At 46.7% G+C, this 25,158-nt stretch overlaps 1 protein-coding gene across 9 annotated transcripts in view; it reads right to left on the minus strand.

The window, feature by feature from the left end:
• The window catches only part of RAB11FIP4 (RAB11 family interacting protein 4), a 93,904-nt gene that overhangs the window by 16,002 nt on the left and 52,744 nt on the right, over nt 1–25,158 (minus strand). For 5 of the 9 annotated variants that reach the window (XR_014185554.1, XR_014185555.1, XM_082067332.1 and 2 more), the window contains one exon: nt 1,157–1,380. Coding sequence is in view for 7 of the 9 variants with exons in the window: in XM_082067332.1 (XP_081923458.1) it covers nt 1,157–1,380 (224 nt within the window). In the remaining 2 variants the exon portion in view is untranslated. The other 4 variants (XM_082067337.1, XM_082067336.1, XM_082067338.1 and 1 more) reach the window with 4 other exon arrangements.

Genomic DNA, 25,158 nt, shown 5'->3' on the forward strand with positions numbered 1-25,158 from the left:
GTTATGAATAAGCTTTGCCAAACTGTAAACTGCTTGGGTTGAAACAGTCTGTGCTTAGGGTAGATCCTGAATTCACAATCAGCTGCAGGCCGGAAACTGTCTAGTGTGGATACAAGTGACCACGAGAACTGAAGAACTGGGAGAATCACAAGGCAAGGAGATAAGTTTGATAAAGAGCTGGTGAAAACTGAAATTATCTTGAGAAAGTCTCTGGGATTGCTTGAGCAAACGGGAGAAGGCCAGATCTCAGTTAGCTGAGAAACTCAGGAGGGTGGGAATGAGGCTGCACAAGGAGCATCTTGAGGAGACGCAGAGAGAGGAGGAGGAGGAGGAGGAGGAGGAGGACTGCCCTGGCAACGAAACGAGCTCGAGAGGCACCAATCAAGATGACAAGGATAAGGAAGACAGGGCAGAGGCTTACAAAGGAAGCCCAGCTGAGCTCTGTCCCGTGGTACTGCATTAACTTGGTTCAAAGCACAATTAAATCAAGATGGGTCCCTTCGCCCCAGTCAGTTTTTACCAACACTCCATGTACACACCTGGGAAAGGTCCAGTTAGGATTACAGAGATACTCTTGTGTTAACAGCAAACTATGGTTAGACACGCACATGCCAGGACAACCCTTGTTAAACACAATTTACTGTTGCACACTAGAAGTTATGGAAAATTAGAAACACACAGAATTAAGTTGGTACATGGGAGTTACAAAGCAAATCTGCACAGCCCACATCTTCAGACAACTAGATGTACAAAAGACTAAAGCAGCATTTCCCACATTGCACTGCTTTGCAGGAAGTATTTGTTTTAATCACAGCGTGTAAGGTTATGAGAACACAGAAGATGCTAAGTTTTTGGGGATGCTAACGAAGTGATCCATTCCGGAGAGACCCAACACCTCCACTTCAACATGCAACGCGCAAGTCCTGTGAGTGCTCACAGAACGTGCCAGAAGGAGCCAGGGCTGAGACTGTCTAAGCCACTTAAAAGGACCTGGACACCCATCTCCTTCATATTGTAAATGGATATTAAGTTTCTAAATCCTTCAGGCATCCCCAGCCTCCCACAGTAGGGATTAGTCAAATAAAGGCTCCTTCCTCCCCAGTCCTTTTGCATATGCCTCAAAACGGGGCTGCCACAGGGCAACACCACCACTCACTTGTCACCAGGCAGAAACAGGCCACCCAGCACACCGTCCTTGTCCTCGATCCGACACACATCGGAGGCCTCCGAGCTCTGGGCGCTCTCAATAGCACTGTCCATGTCAGACTCATGGTGAACCTCTTGCTGCGCCAGAGTCATCGCGTCCTCATCGGGAAAGAGCTCCGACTCGCTGTAGGTGCTTTCGCTATCCAAGTAGGCACAGTCCTGGATTTCACCACCCTGGCAAAAGAAGAATTGGGAGGCAATTCGGATCATCCTTCAGAGAAGTTAAGAGGATACAGGAGAAGCAAACCCCACACTCTGAATGCCCTAGTAAGCAAGAGTGATACTGAATAAAAGCCATAAAACAAAAAGCCTGGCCTGCTTTACAAAGGACAGTTCCTGCAAACCCCCAGGGCAGCCTGCACCTTCCAGAAGGGCTCAAACACCGTTTCTGGCTTGGTGTCTCTCTTCTATAGGAGAGAGGGACACAACACCCAGATAATAAAATGCAGTAAATTTTGCCCTAATTTACTATCAAAATGCACTAGGAGTAATATATATCCTCAGTGTTGTTTTTTTTTTTAATTAGGAAGCATCCTTTGTAAGAACACAGTCACAGGACCAACTCTCAGTGACTTCATCCATTAATATTATCAATTAAAAAAAAAGCAAGCCAGATAAGTCTAAGACTCTGAGGATGGGCAAAAATCTGTAAGGTGAAAAAGGAGCTGGCAAGTGTTTAAACATTTATGTTAAGTCTTGGTGACAATCAAACACATAGGAGAGCAGAAAAAAACCCAAAAGCCATCTGTTCTTGCCTCCTGGAACCATGTCTTGATTAAGTATCAATTAAAATAAGACATCATTTTCATTACTGCAACACTTTGCTCTTGCTGTTCATCCCTTCCCTCCCCTTCTTGCCCCATGAACACTCAAAACAGCCAAGACAAGCTGTTTTCTATTTGCTTGTCCCTGAGGGACACACAAAAATTCTTAATAAAAGAAAAAATAGAACTGAAGATTTTACTCTGTCCTTTGTTTGATACACAGCAACACAAAACTGCTTTGGCAATTCCCATCCAGTGTGACACAAATAATTGGTGACTCCAGAGGGAGTCCTGCAAATGCTCTGACTCAGAGCTCCAATCCAAAGCTCACCTGCGAGCTCCACCGGTGGTTTTACCATTGAATTATTGCCGACAGGTTAGGACAACCACAAATTTAAAGTTTAGTTTACTGGCGTAAGTAATGAAGCATTTCATTCATGGATACATCTCATATTTAGCCCAACTGCCCACACCCCGCTCCCTCCCCAGGGATCCCAGGGCACTGGCACCAGAGCAGCACGTTCACCGGGACGCGGTTACAGCGGCATCACCTGCAGCACCACGGCTTCCAGCCACCCCCGGAGCCTCCGCACACCCCTGGGCTACAGCCAGAAAGGTCTGAACCTCCTTTTGCACAACTAATCAAGTTCTATGACAATGACACAGATTTTTCTCAGTGCCTTTCTCACCTCAACATGGGGAGTCAGACAGAAGCTGCAGCTTTTTAAGACTTGCAAAAACTGCTACTAGAAATGCAGGTCTCACCTTCCATTTTTTCCTGAAATACCAGTTTACAAGACTGTGAAAACTCCCAGCATACGGAGATCTAAGAAATTCAAAACAACCCCACAAGCTCAAACTTAGTTAACTAAAGAACACCCAAGCATTCAAAAGGACAGCTTTACCCGCAGCGCTCAAATCTCTAGGTACATACAGCAGATACGTGGATGCTTTTCTAGCTGAGCTTTCAGCAGGTCTTCCATCAACACAAGTAACATCAGTAAGACACTTCAGCACTACACAATAATAAGCACATGTGTATATGCCATCTCCTACTTTTTTTGTGTCAGCCTTAAGCCTGAAACTTTTCCTAAGTACCACTCCAAGAGATGCCCAAAAAGATTTATTCTTTGTGTTTGCCATGTAACATTGATTGAAGCCACATTGGCTCATGCAATCAGATTTCTAGCTGTGAGGTGCAGCACCGTCCCATGGCCACGACCCTCGGCCGCAGGGTCTGGCAGGGCAGACACGGGTCACGGAGTCGGGGTGCTGGGTTTGGCAGGGCAGCCACGGGTCATGGAGTCGGGGTGCTGGGTTTGGCAGGGCAGCCACGGGTCATGGAGTCGGGGTGCTGGGGTTTGGCAGGGCAGACACGGGTCATGGAGTCGGGGTGCTGGGGTTTGGCAGGGGAGACAGGGGTCATGGAGTCGGGGTGCTGGGGTTTGGCAGGGCAGACACGGGTCACGGAGTCGGGGTGCTGGGGTTTGGCAGGGCAGACACGGGTCATGGAGTCGGGGTGCTGGGGTTTGGCAGGGCAGACACGGGTCATGGAGTCGGGGTGCTGGGTTTGGCAGGGCAGACACGGGTCATGGAGTCGGGTCTGGCCCCGCTACAGCCCCACGTTCTTCCCCACATCTTTCTGCACCTTGCAGCCTCATGCACAAGCAGGTGTAACAACACTCTTGTTCTTTGCAAAGTACCTTGGGATCTACAAATAGACAGCACAAGCAATAAGATCTTTTCAGTAGGTGCTGAAAAAATAAAGATTGTTAAGAGCAATTAAGATGTTTCAGAAATATCCAGGAGTGTTTGTTTACCTAACATCTCCACGAAGTTTCCTCCTGCACACTAAGTCCCACAGGCACAGAGCTCCCGTTTCTCTTAAGTTTAATGCAATAAAGCCCCAATTGCTGTTACGGAATTGCACCAGCTGGTAAAAGTCTGATCCAAGAGGGAAGCAGAGGGGCCCGGAGCACACAGCAGATCCCTCAAGTAGAAGTTTGCAAATCTAGGGAGGGAAGGAAGAAATGGCTCTTGCCCAGCCCTGCCTCCCAATTAGCACATCTTTTTCAGAGCTCTTGGAGAAGTCTCTGCTTAAGCAAGTTTTTACAGTAGGAAAATCTCACTGGTATTAAACAAATTAACACAAGAAAGTAAAGGTCAAGTAGATCATGAAAAACTCCCTTTTGGTTCCCTGTAGGTAACACCACACATTTGCTTTTTCTAATAATAGCAGCCTAGATGCTCTTTTAAAAAAAGTCCATCAGCAATTCTATGTGCAGTGTCATCCACAAAGGCTAAGGGCTCCCTTTTCGTTCCTGTCACTTTATGGCAACCCGACCTTCACAAATTTACTTGCGTTAAGAGTGCTCGTCTACAGCTACAGCACAGGCTGCAGGTACCCATGCTGGGCAGGGACATCTATTCTTTGTTGAAGTCTAATTATTCTGCCCTTGGAGTTTCGCTTCTAAGCCCCACAAAAGAAAAAAAAAGGACAATAACTGAGCTTTTGGAGGCAATGACAATATCCAGGCACCCACACCTTACTGACTACAGCTGTAAGAGATTTGAAGCTGCCATTGCTCAGTGCTCACCATTTCTCATAGTTTCAGTGACGCCATCTAGCACAAGCTGCCTACAGACCACACCTAAGGAAATTAAACTCCTAAAAAAAAGAAGACAAAAGAAAAAGAAAAGGCTGATTGCATAGCTTAACCCCTCTAATTATTCCTTCATAGTTTAGTTATCTACAGGACTTTATGTACCAAATTAGAGGCTGGCAAGAACAAATGTTATTCATGTAGCCTTAAAAGAGCTAACTTGAGTTTAAACAGTATGTTAAAGATTAGGAGACAACTCTATCCTGAGTCATTTGTTTTCAGTGTACATGTCATTAGCCGAAACCAGTAAGAGAATGAGGTTCTGACAACCTGAATATGAATCACTGTGTTTCTCGTTCTGCTAGGCAGTTCCCTTCTTTGTTGCCTGAGTGAAAAGAGATGAAGTTGATGCTTATGATCTTGGAAGATTCATATAAAAAAAACCCCAACAAAACAAAACGTCCCACCAGCACAACATAGCTGCGGGTAGCTTTAAAGCAGTAAGTACTCTGCACTTTATCTAATCGGATGCTCGAGATAACTCCAAGTGCTTCACAGGCAGTCTGCCAGACGCTTGTGTAGCAACTGTTGAATATTCAGCAACAGTTTGCTCTATAGAAGCACCTGCTGCCCAAAGATGCAAGGCCACTTCACAGCAACTAATGAATTCCTTCCTCGAAAGAGGCAATTGTGCGGCTGCATTGAAGCCAGATGAGTAAGCAGAGGCTGCCTTTGCATGGCCACCCCAAACAGGAGCAGCAGCCAGAAGACAGCGATTCCCATGGATTCCTTCTGCCCTTGTGGGGGCAGGAAGGTGGCGTCAGCTTTTGGTGGGTATGGGAATATAACTCTGCCTTGCCCTGCAGTGACCTGGGCTTTCCCAGCTGGGAAGCAATGCCTAAAATATGTACATAAAGCAGCTGAAAGCTAGTAACTTGGCTGACAGGCTACAGGACACGCGCACATCAATACATTCATGATGAAGAACAAGCCCAGTTAAAATTCGCTCCCATCACAGCCAAATCACCAGCACCCCTGACATTTAGACAGCCTCCCAGTATTCCAGAACAGACCAGGAAGAAAAGAGGATCCAAGTCTCTCACCCCTGGGCAACTGGATTAGCAAGAGCTGGAACCATCCCACACGACTAGAAACAAGAAATGCCACGTGCACGGCAGCTCCCGCACCAGGATCGTGTCCCCGACCTGCACCCACCCAACAAGCCGAATGTGCTGGCTGGGGGACAGACACAAGTCTGAGTCCCTGTACCCGCCCCAGCCGGTTTCCTCCCAGCAAAAGTGCAGGAAAAGTCACCTCATCACAACTGGAAGGGAAGAGGTGCCACATGCAGCTGTGCCAGACCTGGCAGCCTCAGCTGAAACGTTCCTTACTGTTGCACATCCATCGTAGAGAAAATCCACACTCTCATCTTGATTCAAGCAATCACTGCATTGAAGGTACATATTGTTTTGGTTACTGGGTAAGAAAGAAGTGTGTGAAGGATTTCTCACCAATGTGTTTCAGAAACACATCACTCCTCTACAAACATTTACGTATTTACACCAACTAGGCTATGACCTTTTTTTAAAGCACAGATTCTCCCTCAACTTATTTCTTTCCCTTTCAGTTCTCAAGGCAGAGGTGGGGAGATGCTGATCTACCCTTTGATCTGACTGGAAACAGCAGAAATTACACAAGAGGAAAATGCAGAAGCAGCGAGACAGACCACACTTCTGCATCCGTGTCCACCAGGAAGCGAAGTGACGGCGGCTCTCACCCCCACGGCTGAGCACGAGGCAGAGCAGGGGCTGCCGCGGCAGCGACACAGCTTGCAGGCAGGTTGATGGGGGAGGGAAGAAATCATCAAAACTGCTCCCATCCCCTTCCTGCTGCCACATGGAAGAACACCAAGACTCCCCACATAGCCGGGAGTTCAAAATCTCTCAGAGTTCAAGCGTGCAGAGCATAGTTATTTTACTAAACTGTTCAAATAAGAAGCTATTTTATGGCCACAAGTTAAGTTTGTTCAATGCGATAGTTTCCTCTGACTGTTTAGTTACTCGGTTCTAATATTTGAAGCTCAGTTTAAGGCAAAGCTTCACGCAATGCTGCTGTGGGTATCGGAAGAGACTTCTATGGGCAAGGTCACTCCCAAGATCCAAATCCAAGACCAGCGCTGGCCAGTATCCTGGGAAGCTGCTGGAGTCCCCAGGGAGCAGCAAGCTGTGCCCGTGCTGCCGAGCACCGAGCACCGCCAGCCTCTGCTCCTTGCGAGATAACATCTGCATCTCACACAATCCTGCAATTCAAGGACAACAGGTTTGGACTGAAAGCCTAAGCTCCAGCTTTTGGGCTGTTCATGCTGAACCACACGAGCAGAGGGCACAGAGGTTTTGAAAGGCTGCTTTGTGCTCTGGGCAGGCAGCTCAAACCAACGGGCCTTTTCCAAGGAGAGGTGGCAGGCAGTCCCGGCAGCCAGCGAGCGGCAGGAGTCACAGTGTTTACACTCCTCTACCTGTCACTTTAATTGGCCATAATAGACATGCCAGACCTCATCACACACAGGGTCTAGATCCAAGCGCTCCTTTTCACAGGTCATTGCTTATGCTCTGAAAGTTTTAACATTAAAAGAATTTAGCAGACTGCTGATTTGATCCTCCAAAGAAAGTTTAAAAAAAAAGCTCTTTCCCATTACTTTGAAGTTGTGTCCCATTGGTCCATGGGCGCTTCCCACTCCTGGGCTATCGTGTGCTCATCAGCCACCACTGAAGGCTCAAAGCAGGGAGCATCCCTTTGCAAAGAAAAATAGATCCTAGTCTGCAGCGTCAGGAACAAGAGTACATTCCCCTCACCTTCAGTGTGGACAGGGCCAGCACATCAGCCATAGAGTTCAGAATAAAACTGGGATCGTTTGGCACCTTGTTCCAACATTGACCAGGGCACTTTCAGCTCTGAGCTGCAAGACAGTTTCCATTCTCTTTCACACACCTCAGAAAAGGGGTGTGAAGGGGCACCACGAGGATGTCACCAGCCTCACTCAGAAACTCCAGAGGTGCCCACTCCAGCAGGAGCAGAAATGAGACTATACTATCTGAAAAGGTCTGGTAACATTTCTAGTGTGAAATGATTTGACTGTGCAAGCTGCCAGATGTCTGCAGAGCAGGATTGTGGCCCTTCTAGGCAGCTGGATGGTGACACGAGCCACGATCAGCAGCGCCGCCCCTGCAGCACGCACGGGGCTGCTGCAGCCCTTGGGTTGGAAAAGCTCGTACACAGCTAAAATGAAAAATGATTCATGATATTTGCCTAAAAAGATCTGCAGAGCAGATAATAAGTGTGACATAATTAACCCTCTTGAGAAGTCTTTGCCTTGAGATGAGACAATCTCCTTCTATTTTTAAAGTCAGAACAGCAGTCACAGAGAGGGAGGCCAGAAAATGTCAAACTCTCACCATGGATGGTTTCCCGGGACGGCCCTGTCAAACTTGCCCCTTTGGGCCAGGAGGCCAGTGAAGGCAGCACGGGTATATCACCAGCAGTGGCTTTCACCATTATGTTGACATGGACAGTTGGTGACAAAATTATGAAGATCACTGTGCCCTGGGCACCGTCCGGCCAACAGCTGGCCAGATGTCACAACGTTCCTCGCGCAGAAGAAACGCAGAGCTGCAGTTCACAGTTAAAGGCGCTCCAAAGCCGCCCCAGTATAGAGCAGCCTTAAGACCCAGGGTGACAGCTGAGCTCAAATTATGTTATTTTGAAGCAATACTACAAGCAAACACCCATACCCCTATCAGAGAGAGCTGGAGGATTCTTGCAAGTAAATGTCTTTATTTTAAGCCTAAAGCATAGTCCAGCACTTGCTTCTCAGTTCAGTTCCTTAATTAACCAAGTCGGTAAGTTACACGATGCTCTTTGCAACTGGAGTTTGCTGACCAGGAGACAGCGGAGCTCAGTCTGTTTTCCTTAACAAGCCTCAAGGTTACCCAGTTGGGTACTTGGTAAACAGCAAAAAACTTGCATCACACTTGCCCACGGGTGCTGCAGGCACGAGTGTAGATCTCCTGAGCACACTGGGTGCTGCTCCGGCCCACGGCTGGGCGAGGAGGGCACGCCAGGCTCCTCCAAGGACAACCGGGAGACACACACAGCGAGAAGAACAGGAAGAATCTGTCCCACACAGGAACAATTCTGCCTGTGTCCAAGCTAATTATTTACAAGAGCCCTGGTCAAACTCCCTTCCCCCAAAGAATTTGGAAACTATAATACTTGCATTTCTTTTCTATACTATTGGAAGTCTGGCCTCCAGCAAACAAAAGGAAATAAAAACATTTAAAGAAAAACAAAGAAACTATGATTTTTGCCTCACAAATTGTATTTCTGTCCTCCCGCCCACCCGGGTTAGATTACACGGCAGTCTCCAGAGGGGAGGAATGATTGGGGAATGGGAGCAATTTCAGACCCCAAGGGGTAGAGAAACATCTCGAGTTTCCCTGGCACAGTAAGAAATCCAGCCATGCTTGATGATGAGCAGTTTATGTTGGCAGGCAAAGGGAAAGCATTAAGGATGTGGCTTTGCTCTAGTTTATATGGAAACACTTCCCAGAGCTCATTGGTCAGTCTGAATACAGACAAGCCTAAAAAATAATTTACTTCATGTTTAAGAAATACTGAAGTAGCTCTGAAGAGCGTTTGATTAGGAGGAGGAAGGTTTTCCAGGACTTTGGCTGCTCTTCAGCTGGGCAAACCACAGGTTAAGGCATTTTTGCTGCAGGAATAACTGGAATTGCAGCCTTTGCCCAGCAAAGTTTACAAGCATTGATTTTTAAAAATTTTCAGTTTCCCCATCTATTTATAAAAGGCATTTTATTTATTTTTAAAGAAGGGCTCTCGCATACCTGCTCTTTTATTTTCTTACAGCGAACACACTTAATTGTAGAAAGGCTGCCAAGCACTTCGCAGCGCTCAACACATGACAAACACAAATTAAGAACCCAGTGATGATAAACTCTGGCACAGTCAACAAGCTGTTTTTTCACTTATATGGTAAAACACAAAACATGGCTTATTTTAGAGTTTACAGCTGTGCACATGCAGGAGATGTTTCCAACCTTGAACCTGCACAGACAAAACAGATAGGGACCAAACAGAAAGAATTTATAACAACATTAGTTTGCACACTGAAAACAAGATTCAAAGCAGAGCCATATCCAGAGACCCTCACTATTAACCAGCAGTATTTGCTGCAACATAGTGCCCGAAGCACCATTTTATGTTGTCAGGAGGCACTTACAGAGCCTGTCTTGTGTTCTGTGCAGCCATCAACCTAAATGACTATAGAAAGAACAAAAGGAATTACATTTCTACGCTGCAATTCAGAATTTGAGGGGTCAGCTACCCCAACATGGCACGCGTTTGAGAATATTAAAGTTTGGATAATAGTTAACTCAGCAGCAACCCACGATTAGTTTTATAGCTGTTCAAAATATTTCACTGGGACACTGTATTCAAAAGACTGAAAGAGTTCACATCAAGCTGTGCTCAACACATGTAGCAGGACTGGTTAATCAATAACTGAAGCAAAACTGGTCCATTCCCCTTGCTATACTGGCATGGGAAGTGTTTTGTTCTGCAGCCTTTGCACATGGCTGAGGTTCCCCAGCCCCTCTGGTAGTAACAGCCCCGACAAGACGACCACAGCTGAGAAACATCTGCACGTCAGGTGGCTCCTGGGAGATCTGCTGCTGTTTGCACTAATTCTTCAAATAATAAACTTAAAAGAAACCTATTAAAAGAACTTTTCAAACTGCCTGAAGGCTACAACATCTAGCAACAGGAACAGCTCACACTCCTCTCAATTTGGGCAGACGCTGCCAAATAGCCACTAGAAATTCCACAGTCTCCTGTACCCAGTTGTGTGTATAATATTCCACACTACCACACATACCTGGTGGTGACACTGTCCTATTTCCCTCTCCCCAAAATCAGAAGGACCACAGGCAGAAAATCACTCACATCACAAACAAATTCACACTTCTCCCTGAGGACCAAGAAACAACGAGGGAAGGGTAACCCAGTCCCATCCTTGGGGAGCCCACATTCCGCAACACACCTGATTGGCAAGACTATTTTTAACAGGAGCAGCTATGGTACCATATTAAAGGGGACCAAAAGAATCACAAATAATACTAGTATGAGAGCTTGAATGTAGGTACCACAAAGTCCATGTTCAGGAAGCCTATTCCAGAAGATTTATTGCTCCTACCAAAGCAGCAACATTAAATTGCCACCCAGAAATCGGCACCAGCACGGCACAGCGCTGGGACGGCGTTTGCTTGCCCCGGGATTGCTGCCACAGGTCACTTCTGCCATTTCATTGGCAAACACCTCCAGACCCAGAACCATTAACATCTACACTCCCAGGGCTGAAAGCTTCAGAGCAAGATCCATGCTGGGAACTGCTTTCTTTTGCTGCCGACCACATACAGCACAGGCCCAACTCTATTCATTTACGCCCATCAGGGGCAGGGCAACTCCATGGGCTGCAGGTCCCACATCAGGGCTACATCCCACATGTGTAGTCACAGAACAGACTGTCGTGACAGCCACATACTAACCACAAATCATTTTTTCCTAGCTATGTCACCGGCATCCCGGAGCCAGCAAATTCATTCAGAACCACAGTTGGGTATTAAAAACATTCGACAATAAGTAATGGCAGCCCAAACACATCACCAGTGCCACAGAAAATAATTACAGAACAACCCCCTTGCTTGCGTTTATCCTTAAGAAGTACTGTTTTCTCCTCTTCCCCTTTTAAAGATGTAAAGCCCTGATACTTGGGCATCTCCAGGTGACAGCCTCCAGCATTGCACAAGGCTCAGCTAACACAGGAAGACCCCCCCTTGTTCCCCGACACCCCCATTTCACCACATATGGCCGTCAAGACACAGCCACACAGGCTTTTACATTTTCCCCATGCAGGAGTATTGCCAGAGCTCTCCAGGACCTGCTTCCCCAGTGAGCCCAACCTGCCAGCGTACATGACTCAAGAGAAAAACCCCTCCCTGAGCAAACAAGACAGGAAAAAAAAAACCAAAACCAAGCCAGCACGGTTTCGCTAGACCCGCGTTATTTCCTGGATTTCAAAACGCCCCGTGCAACCACGAAAACGCAGCTACCGCAGCAGAAAGCTCCCAGAGATGCTCTTCCCACCCCCCGACCCTGCGCACACCAAACCCGCTGGAATTCCGTAACCCGCACAGCCGCAAACACCCACCGGCACCGCAACACCTGCGGCGCGGAGCAGGTGCGGCCCCGCCGCTCCCCCGGCCTCCCGCCGCAGGTCCGGGCGGGCTCCCCACAGGAACCCAGCCCGGCGCCCGCCCCGCGGCTGCGGCGTGGAACCCCCAGCCCCGCCGCAACCCCCGGCCTCACCCCGCACGAAGGCACCGGCCGCCTCCCGCCGCCTCCTCCGAGCGCGCCCGTACCTGGCCCGGCGCAGGACGCCGGTGCCGCCCCACGCGCGGTCGCGGTCCCGGTCCCCGCCCCGCACGGGAGGCGGGCGGAGGCGGCGGCGCGATCGCGCTCGGCGGGCAACAGTTGGCGGCGCACACGGCCCGGCCCGCCCCGCCGTTGCTAAGCGACGCGGGGGGTCCCGGGTTCGGTACCGACGGGGAGGGGTGGTGGTGGTCCGTGACGTCACAGTGACGACACCTAGCCGCACGGATGGGCGGACGTGGGCGCAAAGTCCCCGTCCCACGCGGGGGGTGTGGGTTTGTTGTTCGATTCGGTTCCTCCTGTGACAAACTTGTTCCTCTGCAGTTCTCTGAGCGACGTTTCTCCCCGGCCCCGCTGGTGGTTTTGGGTGTAATTCTTCAGTTTTGCTCAAAATGACCCGTTAGGAAGTGATGTCTGTTTTGTTATTGATTTTAATCCCTTTAGTTACAAGATAGAGCAAAACAAAGAGGCTGAGAATACTCACACTAACTTTCTTATTTTAAATTCACTCAATTTCTTAGACGTGTGACTTCCTTTCCTGCAACACCTCATAAGAGTTGCATTTACTGTGCTGCCTGTGCTAATAAAGAAAAAATTAAAGAAATAAAATAAGTTTCCGTGGCTTTGCAGAAGACTCAAAGCCAGAGGGTGGTATTCAAACAAACGCTTTCAGTCCAGAGCCACGCTCTGCCCTTACCCACTGTCGCAGTTTTCACCAGTGTGGTACACAGAAACAAGCATCGTCCTGCAGGATTCGGCCACCAGACCAGCACCTCCCTCCCAACCGAAATGGCACTGGAAGATCTGGAAAATGGAAGAATCCCCAGTCGTCACCCTGCCATTGGATCTGGTCGTGTTCCAAAACCTGTTTTTAAAGTTAACTTTGGGTATTTCAAAACAGTTACGCAAAGCTGTGGGTGCCACACTTTAGTGACAGCGCTCACATACGAAGTTACGGAGATGCTGATTGAAAGATCATTTAAGTATTTTATACTTCTACCCTCTTTCAGACTTTACTGTGTCCAAAGACAGGGCGTTTTCCAGAGAGGAGAGAGGCCCAGGAGTAACGTGGCGCAGAGGACAAGGAAACGATAAGAAAACAGACCAAAGCAGGCAGTGCAAGCACACTGGCTCGTGCTTCACTCAGACCCATCTACCAGCTTAACGTCGCGTGTCCCTGAGCCTGCTCTCCTTCGCATTGCAGCCAGCAACTTCTAAGTGTAAAATATTGCTGTTCAAAAAGCAAAAGAAGAGAAAAAGAAATTCCTTAGTCTCAATTCTTATACGCAAAGCTTAAAGCAATTCACCGAACTTGACCCTTTACCCAGTTCATCGAAAGAAAATGAAAAGAATTCCCTCTCTGCTGAAGAGAGAAGCATTGGAAGGGTCAGGGATGCTGTAGCTTTAGTGTAATAAAGTGTAATAGCAGCAGATGAAAGCGAAGTGCCCCTTCAGCCACGACACGTGGCCGTCCCCCCGTGCCTAGGAGGTCAGGGCAGGTCCCAGGCAGAACCGGGACTCCCTGCGCTGGCAGCCGGACCCCGCAGCCAGAAGCTGAAGATGAATGGTGTAAGAGGGATCAAAAACACCGCCCAGACCTCCTCCTATTCATTAATCTAAATTAACAGGAAAGGAATTTTTACAGGACAGATCTGGGGACAGACAACTTCTCCGCTTATTAAGTAGGACACTTCTAAAATCTGCTTTTCCTTTCAGTATTCATTTTGAAAGAGATAGTTGTATGTCAACTCTTGTTGTATGTTCATTGCAGAATAAATAATGATGATAACATAATTACTTGCACGGTACATTTTTAATGGTTTCCTGAAAGATGCGAGTCAGAAGTTTTTGTATTGCTGCACTGATCAGGCAGTATCACAGCACATTGTGAAATGGTTCTTGATACTTACAGAATGATTAAGCCAACACAGCTATATTTTCAGTAGCTTGTGATGAACAAAGTGTTAAATAGATGTCTAACAGATAAAGCAGTAACAGTTAAGACTAATATTATAACAGAGATGTTAAGAACCTAAGTACACCTGTTTGGTAGAGCTGCTGAATGTATTCTTCAGTGTGCTACTCAGGGCTTTGCCATTTATTACACAGTAATAATTGAGAAGGCATAAATGTCTCATTGATAGAAACGTTCCTCAGTAAAGGTCCTAGAAAATGTGCAGGTTTTAAACAATCTCTTCTTATTAAGGAATGACTGTATAAAAACTTTATTAAGTAATAACCATAACGATAATACAGGTCCATTTCTCACTTCATTAAAGCTAAGCCTGATTTAGTGGAGATTGTTACAGGCTGACTTTGATCTCCATTGAGACAAAACCCTTATTTTTTATATATTTCATGGTAAAGTGATAATTTCGTGTTTAATATTACTTTGTTTCCTACAAAGGCCAAAGCAGGGCTTGCTATCATGGCTAAGAGAGGGGAGGTGGCCGTCAATGCCTTCTCTTGGAGGAATGAGAACGGTACCTGGAGTGACACACACCTTCGAGTGCTTCGTGCCTCGGAGCAGTGAGGGTGGCGAGCAAGGGCTGCACGTCTGAGTGAAACACCCGGGACAGCAGCGTCCGCCCAGCAGGACCAGCAGCTGCAACTCCAATGAGTCAGCGCCACCGGAGGAGACGTCGCATGAGATGTCTTTCCCATCTGAGACCGGAGGCCTGTTCCCTTGTCATGATTTCAGGCAGCTGAGGAATCTGTGCAGGTTAGTAATGGCTCAGATGGGCACAGACACTGAAATATGCTTCAGGCTTCATGCTTAGTTTGCATGAATGGGATCTGCACACTGAGACTCTCATGAGCATGGTATTTTCTGGCTCCATCAACAGCAGATTTTCTGATTTTCAAAGGAAAGCCATACAATCATAGAAGTGTTCTTCCAGTTCCATAAAAACTGGTCCCTGAAAACAGCAGGGCATTCCCTCACAATCCGTTTCCATCTTAATTAATCTTGATTCTTCCTAAATCACATCTACCAAATGCCAACTTGTACACCGTGGTATTGCAAAGTACACGTACTCTGAGTCCTGTCCAGGGTTTGAGGTTAGCAGAGTGATAACTACCTTTCTGTTAATTGAGAGGAGACTTTCATCCCCATTACTACACAGAAGAGATGGCTACACTGGCAAAAGGATGCTTGGTCCTGCCAGATCCCACAGATAAATAGTGCTAAGCATTCTGAAAAAGGTGCTTGCAGAAGCATGCCAGAGGAAATTTGGGCAAAATATTAATATTTGAGTACTCGGAGGAAGATTGCTAAATACATAGCTGAGTGTCTAAATGACAAACTCTGCTGGCTCCCAGTAGCAGCCAGAGTGGCTGCTGAAACCAGAGGCTCCTGGCCAGGAAAGGCTGGGCAGGGTACATTGTTAAAAGGGTTTATGGCAGAGCAACCTGCTGATCTGGTACAAAGCTCTGCAATTTCTTCTGGAGCAATTCTGAACAAAGGCTGGCACCTCCTCTGCTGTTCCAGAGGCAGAATCCTTCCTCTGAACCGGCCCAACGCATTGCTCACAGGCTAGTCACTCTAATGATAAGAAACTGGAGCTGAAATGTGAAGAACAGAGACTAATTAATAATGAAGATAATGAGATCACCAGAATGTATATACCAAACCCGCATCTTAATTATCTCATGAAAACTGGCAACTCCAATCATGCTTTAAGAGCCTTTAATCATGCTTTGTCTGATTAATGTTGGTGGCTATTTTGCACAGATACTTCTGTAAAAATATTTTGTGAGGGTTTTTCCCCTACAATAATAGCTGACCAAGTTACTACTGCACGTAACTGCTCTGCTTTGAAATGAGATATCGCAGACTAGTAATTACAGCTGGTCTGATCTTTATCTCATGTACTCTCATTTGATTTTGGAGTGTCCCTTTTGAAGCAAATGCAATGAGACTGGTGTGAATTACTGCAGTATTATTATGAATCGCTTTTATCATGGCAGAACAAACCAAAAACAATCCCTAATTAAGCTAGTCTCTGCAGAAACACAGCGAGCACATAGTCCCTGCCCCAAAGATCTTACAATCAGAATAGGCAAAGATAGACTTGGAGGTAGGGAAAAGGGGGCAGAATGAACTCTCAACTACAATTCATTCCTGTGACTTGTTTGAAGGGGAAGGCAGGAGGAGGCCAAGAGAGGACAAGCACTGGAGAAGTGCGGAGCTGCTGAGCAGGGTGGAAGGAGCGGGCTGCGTTCCCAGCACTCGGGGCCTTTGCAGAGCTTTCTGCTTTGCCTCCTGCATCCCTGGGCAAGGGGAGGGAGTCATCTCCAAACTCCAGCCCTATGGGAACATGGCTCTGGGTAGGGCAGGCTCAGCTCAACCCCTGCTCCCACTCCTCTAAACCAAGACCCCCAAGTGTCCGCAGAGAGGCTTATTTTAGCAAGTAAGGAAGCAGCTCTTTAGACTCTGCACCTTGGGTAGACCACGGGGGTCTGCTCTCCCTGTGATCCCTATTAACATACGTAAAAGCAGAGCGCTTGCTTGTATTACTGGCCTCAGGAACAGGGCGGGCAGCCCGACAGATCAAACAGCGCGGGTCAAACGAAGGGCTCGCTACAGAAGGTCTCGGAGCAGACGAGAGCATGGAAAACAGGACAGGGCCGGCTGAGGGCCCATTAGCATCAGTTCCTTGGGCCCATAATGAAGTTGAACCTAACTCTACTGCATGCAATTAGAGCATAAAGACATTTCAGGGGACTTACCCATCGCTTTCTTTAGAGGTGAGCTACTTGCAACCTCTTTGCCATCAGTAGATGATATTTTGGTTGCTTAATGAGGCTGCATTTAGAGAGATTTTCTGTGTTCCTCTCCAAAAGCCTGAGGGACAATAAGTCAAGAACTGCAAATTCAAAGGCCAGATAATGTAACAGGATCTGCACCCCCTCTGAAAAGCAGTTTATTTTTTGCTCATCACTGCGACTCTATCATTGGGTTTTTCATGTCAAGCTCTGAAGCTGCCTCATAATAGTAGCTGTGAATCCAAGATTAAAACACCTCTGTCAGAAGCATTACACAAATACACCAGGCACAAAATCTGCTCTTTTTAGCTTTTGTCAAAATGCCCAATAATAAAACTTACAATAAAGCATCAGGTTACATGAGCAAGTTCAAGTGAAAAACATGCAGCCTGTCCTTTAGAAATGGCCTGGGAGGACCGTGCAGACTGTGGGCATGGACACATTCACTTCACAGACAAGAGCATGGAAGACAGCAAGGTGTCTCAAGGCTTAAACCAAAGTGGAGCCAAACAGCTGCATGTTGCACCAAAAAGATGTAAATATGTTCACTCAGCTGTCTCCGCTGTGGCAAATTAACTTGGCTCCTCTGCGGCTGTGGTGGCAGTGGGATTATCGGCTGGTTTACCTCAGCAAGCAACTGGGCAGGAGTCAGGGGAGCCTGGAGATGGGGACGGAGAGGGGGCTCTGACAGCTCTCATGGATTCGGCTTTGGCAGGCTGCTGGCTGAAGAACGCACCCTTTGGGTCGTTCAGCTCCGAGTGCGTTTTCCTGACATGTTTTTAAGCTTTTAGCCCCTACTGTGTATAATATAACTTGTTGGCAGAGGAAAGGAAAAGAAAAAGAAATCAGCTGGCCAGGACAAGAATAATTAATTCATGCTCACCAGTGGCTAATATTTCTCATCTGGCACACGGCTAACAGCAAGGCTGCAGAACAGAGCATCCGAAAGCAATGAAAAGCGCGTACTGAGCTCCCGGGTGCAACTTCCCTTCGGTCCTATTGCTCATTTGTGTTAACATATCTCTTTAATCACACAATCACACACTATTTCCCACTGGTCTGGATTTGTTCAGGACACAGGCTGGATGGTGCTCAGTTTATCAGCAAGTATTCAATATCTGCTTTAGTCTCCTCGATCAAAGTGTAGCCTCATGTCTTATTTACGGCTACTACTAACAGCCTGCTCTGTAGACAGCACTATTTATTTCCCCCCAAGCTTTTCTGTGGTGTTCATCACTCTGACATCTGAGTGCTTTGCAAAGATTAATTCATCTTCATAAAGCCTCTTCAAAATGAGAGAAGATGGTATTCCCATTTACAGATCAGGAGCTGTTGCACAGACAGATTGAGGTCAAACATTTCCACTCATGATGGGTCCTAATATGAAATGTCTCAGATGTAAATTTTTTTAGATATCTTCAAATATAATGCCAAACCAAAAATCTTCTGGTTTATGTGTTAAAAGAGAGCTCTGAGTGGCTCCTTATGAAGTCAGGTATCACAAAAACAGGAGAGGAGTAGGAACTGTAAATGCTGGTCACCAGAAATAAGGATGAAAGCTTCCCTACTGCCAGTCTCAGGAATACTCAAAGCCAATATAGATAACCCATGTGAATATAAAATACATCATGAGCCTTCAATGAAGCAGCAAAATATACCTTGAAAACTACACACACAGGAATTTTTCTCTGCACTTTACAGCAAAGGACCAAATCCTGAGAGCACAGTTTAAAGCAGGAGGAATTGCAGGTTCCCTCCATTTCTTGGGGTCTGGCCCATTAAGCATGGACAAAACCAGAAAGCTCTGCAGTGTAGAAGACCACCCTGGGAAGGAAGGCTTTTGTTTTATTAGTGTGTTAAAAGCATCTGTGGATCAAATGTGCCAGTATCATTTTACAGTATGAAAACGCTGCCCAGGGGACTCTCAAGACTCATCTTTTCAAACGCTGATACCTCTTTGTCAGTTTTAATAAAAGGCAGCTACAAAAACAAAGTGGGCCATGTGGTCTCAATGAAGCAGAGACCGTGGCAATCAATAACAGAAACAATCTGCACTTACTTGCTGGGAGAATTTGCTTTTAGCAGCAACATCTATATAACCAGACATCACTCAAGACCTCCCTTCGATTTTTCTTGGGACAATGAGCCCACTGTGCCCAAAGCACATCTGTGCTCATGGAGATTTGCACATCCAGGACAGTGTTTAGACTGATAACATGACCATGCAACATATGATGATGGATCAGAGCTTGCAAGATGTTTGATCCTCCCTCTTCTGTCCTAAAGTGGACACTTTTTGGTCTCTGATAAAAATACGGATTTTTTTGTAATGCAACATAGGCATTATTTCCTGCTGCATTTCATGGTCTCTCTCACAGCAGCACAGAAGCACCATCCTGGCTCTGCACGCAGCGCTGCCTCATCAAGCTCCAGCCCTGGTTCTTAACAGATGAATGAGGTAGGTGGACAGTTAGGAAAGACAACGAAACCTGGGGAGAGGAGGGACATTGAAACTAAAGGAAAGCCTTTTTGTATTTGTTATCCCTGAAAGACAACAAACTGTGCCACAGCAAATGTCAGTTAGTGCAGACTCCTTATACATCCCAGGCCCCCAGTCTGTATATGATTTAGATCAGTTAAATTACACTGCATATCAAAGTTTTATTTGGAAAGTTGCAGCTGGGGCCGTTAATCTTCTCTGCCTTATCACTGCAGTGTCATCGCCATGTAGCACATATCTAGTAAGTGGGGCTCCTTAAACAGATAAAATCTGGGCAAAAGCCACCGACGCCGTGAGCTGGCTGTCACCAGGGAAAACATGGCTATCAGGAACAAGGTGGCCTTGGCTCTGTCCCCTGGCACTGACAGCTGTGGTCTCTGCATCAAGGCTAAGGAGCGAGCTGGTTGACAGAGGGACAAGAAGCTTATGAAGTGCAGGAGCTGAACTGCTGGATGTTTGGCCATTTTCACAAGAGGAAGTTGGTGCGGATCTGCCTGCATTGGGAGCTGGGGGAACCTGCTGTCCTACAGTGATTCGCGCCCTCCCGCCACGCCAGCGCCGCAGTGACAGCCCAGCTGAGCTCCCAGCTGCCACTGGCACCTGTGGCTGCGCGGTGACAGCACTGTGTGACAGACCCCAGCATCCAGCATCCCAGCCCCTTGCAGTCCCCAGGGCACCAGGGGTGCAGGAGAGACATGAACGGGTCCATCTCCTGTCACTTTGCACTTTGGTGACACTCTGGCACTCCATTGCTGTGCTCCTTAGCTTTTGCTTCTCAGCAGATTCCTGGCCCTTCACTTCACCAAACAAGGAACCAGATGTTTTCAGTTCCTTCTGTCTGAGAGAGACTGCAACATTTGTGAGCACAGGAGCATGTCAAGTTAATCACTTTTCAGTTAACTAATGTTAATAAAATAACCTAAGTTGCAGCTGCTCAAATTTGTATATGCCTGGTTCAGGATTAATTTTGGGTTTAGGATCTTGAGTCATACAGAAGGTCAGGAATGGGCTCAACCATTCCTTCTGGCAAGAAACAGAATTTTCATTCTTGGATATGGCTAAAAAATAGCGATCACCAAAATATTAGCATATGGATGGAAAATCCCCACTACTTTCTATAAGTAATGCCTACAAAGCATTTCAGAGGCACGGCTGGATATTCCAGAGGGAAGTCCAATCTCAGTAAGAAACATACAGATTTTAAATTAAAAGTCACGCACGAACAGTCTTATCAGCTAAAACATGAATTCCATTCTAGTCTTAATGACTCAGTATAGACACCAAAATGATCCAATTTACAACCTGGACCATCCCCAGCACACTCCTTTACCTCTGCATTTAGTGGCTCCTATTCACCACCCATTTGCATTCATACTGAAATCTAGCAATCCAGGTACTTCGATCAGCTCTGCACCGCAGCAGGAATACACAGCAAGTCAATTTTCAAAGCACCAGAGAATGACAACTCAATACCTTCCAGGACATTTCATTTTGGTGGATTTTAATCTTGTCCCTAAGAGACAGGAGCTCTGCCTGGTGAAATTGGTGCTTCGGAAAACAACGTTCCACACCTCCAGCGAGATGAAAACAGAGAATAAAAAGATATATACAGAAAACTTTGTTTGCCAAACCTTGCAAGCAGAATTATGGGCTCTTCCCCCACACCACTCTTGCCCAGTCACCAGATTCCTGTCTCAGTATTTTATTCTGGTACCAGCCAAGACTCAGATCCAAGGCTCCCTGGGGACCCAGCACTGGACTGCAATGAGCCACTGCATGGAAACCAGGAGCTAAGTCAACAGAGCTCAGTGAACACCAACAAAGTGAGCAAGAAAGGGGATTTACTTCGAAATGAAGCATCTAGGAACAACCAGTTGTTCACAGGGACTAACAGACTTGCCTTGCTCTCCTGGTATTTTCACTCCAAAGGTACATAAAAAGGCTTAGAAAACTAGCAAACAGCTCTACACAGGCTATGGCAAACGAGCCACCTAATGCGGCGATGAGAAAGCAACAGGGATTTTTCTTGTACAGTCATTTCATGTTCTGCCCTTTGCTCTGGCCCAGCCAACTAGAGACAGAGCCTCTCAGGACACAAAAAGGCCAAGATCCCAGAGCACAAGACATAAAAACATTTCTGTGCACTGATTGCGTCCTCACAATAACCTCATTATCACAGCTGTCAATCACCAGGACAAACCAGTCACCAGCATGGGAACTACTGATAAGAGATGCTCACCCTCAAATGCATTCGCTCCCTGGAACAACACAAGCGACAGCAGCTTTGATACAGCAACGGGCTCCTCAAAGCCAGAGCGGCAGCTCGTGTAACAGCCGGGATGGGGCACATCAAGAGATTCCCTTTGGTTCTGTGTCACGCCACAGCCCCTGCAATTCCGCACCGACCTATCACTTGTACGGAGATAATTGTTTAACAACCAGATGCACACATTGTCATTTAGATTTATGACCCACAACGGTGATGTCCTGTGATCAGGTTGAAAAATCTAAGGGCCTTTTTCCATGCAGATTTCCCCCCACATAAATCTTGTACCCACTCGCTATCCCCTTTCATGAGTGGCTATCCAAAAAATGAGTATTATTAATCACTCACCTGGTATGAGACCTCTCTGTGCTTTATGCAAGTCCTTGATTTACTGATAAAGGGTGGCTATATTCCTAACCATGCTGATACAAGGCTGGACTCATCACTCCTGTCCAGTTCTGATCTCACTGCTCCTCAGCCACTGGTCCAGACAGGGTCATAACAGTGAGAATTTGGTTCTGATTTATTGACCTGAACAAGTGAAGCATTTTTTACAAATTTCAAACAAATTCTGCCATCATTTTAAAATCAGCTAAAAAGTCTTTCCCAAGGCAGAGATGTTCAAAAGTGTACCAAATACCCTGAACATTCAGTGCCTTAATCGGGTACTGTAACAGATGGACTCAGAGGGCTTTTTAAATATTGGCTATTAATAAGTGCAAATGTTCACAATGACATATGCAATGTATTTTTAGTCTGTACCGGGATATTAGCCTGGTCTTCATCAGCGCTTTTTGTCAAACTTCCCGCTTTGACACAAAACCACAACATGAGCTCATGTTTGTCTAAAAATGCAGACACACCATCAGAAGTTCTTTCCAGCCTCATGTTCCCTTTGCAGAGTAGGGTCTGTGAGCATTTGCGCTGCTCTGACTACCCGTAAGGTGTGTCTGTCCACCTGTAAGGTGTGTCTGTCCACCTTGCCTTATTCTGCCCCCAGCACTCAAGACTATTCTTATAACTGAGATTGTTCAATGATACCGTCTTAGTTAACTTGGAATTACTCCAGTGTAAATCAACTCAGAATAAGGTTATGCTATTGAAATAAATCTTTTAACTCATGATTGTGTTAAGTAGGAAGACCTGTCTCTATACTGGAAACATCACAAATGTCTTTAATATTTTGATTATTTTTCAGAGTAAAAGCTGGGCAGCAATGAGGAGGGAAGATGGGGCTGTATGCGATCCAGCCTCAGCTGCACCGATCAGCACGAGCAGGGGGTCCCAGTCACCTGCTGTCTCTGTCACATCTTTACTCCCCAGCCTGATACCTGTAGCAGCTCCACCAACACCTCCACAGGCCCAAGGAGGTGAAACGACCTTGCCATGCTGTGAACCCTGACTGTAAGCAACACAGATGCTGTGAATCTGATTCTTGTGGCCATTTCACCGGGTTACACATGCAGCCTTAATGGTTCCCGAAAGAACACTGTGGCAAACGTAAACTGTGATAACGGTTTGACAAATGCCAGCTGACGTAAAATGGATCTATTGTTTGTATTTAACTGGAAGCAGTCAGGATTTCACGTCTGCAGCCTGTGGTTTCTTCCAGGATTGTTGCAATAGTTTTTAAATATCATAAGTTTATTCCAATAGGAGCTCGCTCATTTTAAGATGGAGAGCACCAGAAAGGACCTGGGGGACCCGGGGGTTGTTGCACAGGGAGCTCTGTGCTGCTCATCTGCAGTGTTGCTGCTTTGTGGACAAACAGCTGCACTGATCTCCCGGAATTGCCCCAGGAGGAGCTTTGCTCAGTAACTGGCCCTTTGGAGGTGCCGTCTGGAGCTGCAGGGCAAAGGTAGGAGAACAAGGGAGGATGTTTCAGGGCAACATGGCTTGGATACTGTAAGTGTAATTTCATAAAACTTGCATGAGAAGAAAGAGTGGCTACTGCCATCTCACTGCAGAGAAATCTGACATGCAGAGGCTGTGGCTTTTAAAGCTGTTCAGACACCTACTTCCCACCCTTTAATTGCTTCTGTTCCATATTTGTGTGACAAAAGCTCAAAGAACACTTAAAGGCTTTGCTAAGCAGCAGGAATACAGCCCAGGTAGTCTGCAGCCCCAAAACTACTGCCAAGTGACGTCTCCAAGCTCAGACAAGAAAAACATGTCAAATTTAGGACCTGTGTGCTCATTTCCCCATTCTTGCAATGCCACCCCCAGGGCTCTGATGAAGTACCTTGCTAGGATGGATGCTGCACAGGCCTAAAATTATCTTCATCCAGGAAATATTTTCCTCACACATTTGGTCTCCCTCCTCCCTGAGCAGAGGGCAGCTATGGGGACAGTGTGTTTCACATGATTAATTTTCTGCTGTGTTTCCTTCTACATCTGTGTTTTTGTTCACTGGTGCTCAGACAAATGACTAAGCCGTGGGCAGCGATTTGGAGCGACAGCAGCGCTCTGGCTCCTGAGCTCACAGCACAGCAGTTATTTGTGAGGGTGGCATACTGGACCAATTGTCTTTCCTTCCCAAGTGATATTAGCATTTTATCATTAAATCATAGTTAACATCAAAACTGAAAGTCTCCCCAAGGCCTGAATAAAGTACATCATGGAGCTTCTCAGCTGAAACCAATTTTTCATCTGCTGCTCCTGGGAAAGCGATGATTTTTTGACATGGAGATATGCTAAAGCAAGCTGGCCACCAGATACAGGCAGCTCACAATGAACCAGTGAGCACCAGCACTTCTGTCCAAGCCTGTTCTAAAATCTACTGACACCAGCAGCAAACCTTCCTTTCATTAAAGACACATTTTGCATTACCCTCAGAATCCTCATTCTGTTACCCTCACTCATGTCGAGTCCCAGCTGTGCGTCATGAACATCTCTATTGGTTTGAACTGTTTTCCCTGTTAGGTGCTGTTGCTGGGGACGGTGCAAACCATGCGAGCGATGGCTGCTCCAAGCAGACCGAATGTCTCCCCAAGGCTGGGAGATGGGGTTGGGAACCTGTGATACCCTCCTTCCACCAAGCTTAACGGGGACCTTTTCATCCAGATACAGTAAAATTTGGAGCCAACCAGACCTTAATTAGGTCTGTTTCATATGATCTAAAGTCCACATTCGCAGGTCTCGACACGTGCTGCTGACCCCTTTGCTTCCTGCTCTCACCCTGAAAGCACCAATGTGTGTGTCGTTACCCAGATGTAGCTCCTGACGGCTTGTGCAGGCAAGAGATGGTGCTCGGGCCCTGGGGAGGAGCAGCAGCTGAAACTGCAGAAGGCTTCATGTGAGAATCTTCTTCTCATGGAAATATCCCTATTAATAAAACAGTAGGGGATGCAGAAAAGCAGATTTATCTCAGAGTAAAATGTTGCTTTGGGAGCTCCCTGAGGAGTCAGTAGCAGCTTGTTGTGGAGCTAACATGTCTTTTACTGCTGCAGCCACGTGAATAAGAAATATTTCAGTGTTAGGAGTAGTTAAGAGAGGCACAAAGCAGGAAAGCTGGGCAAGCAGAACAAATGGCTTTGAGTAACAAAACCATCA

The sequence above is a fragment of the Streptopelia decaocto genome (assembly GCF_964273445.1).
Source record: "Streptopelia decaocto genome assembly, chromosome: 16".
Lineage (NCBI taxonomy): Eukaryota > Metazoa > Chordata > Aves > Columbiformes > Columbidae > Streptopelia > Streptopelia decaocto.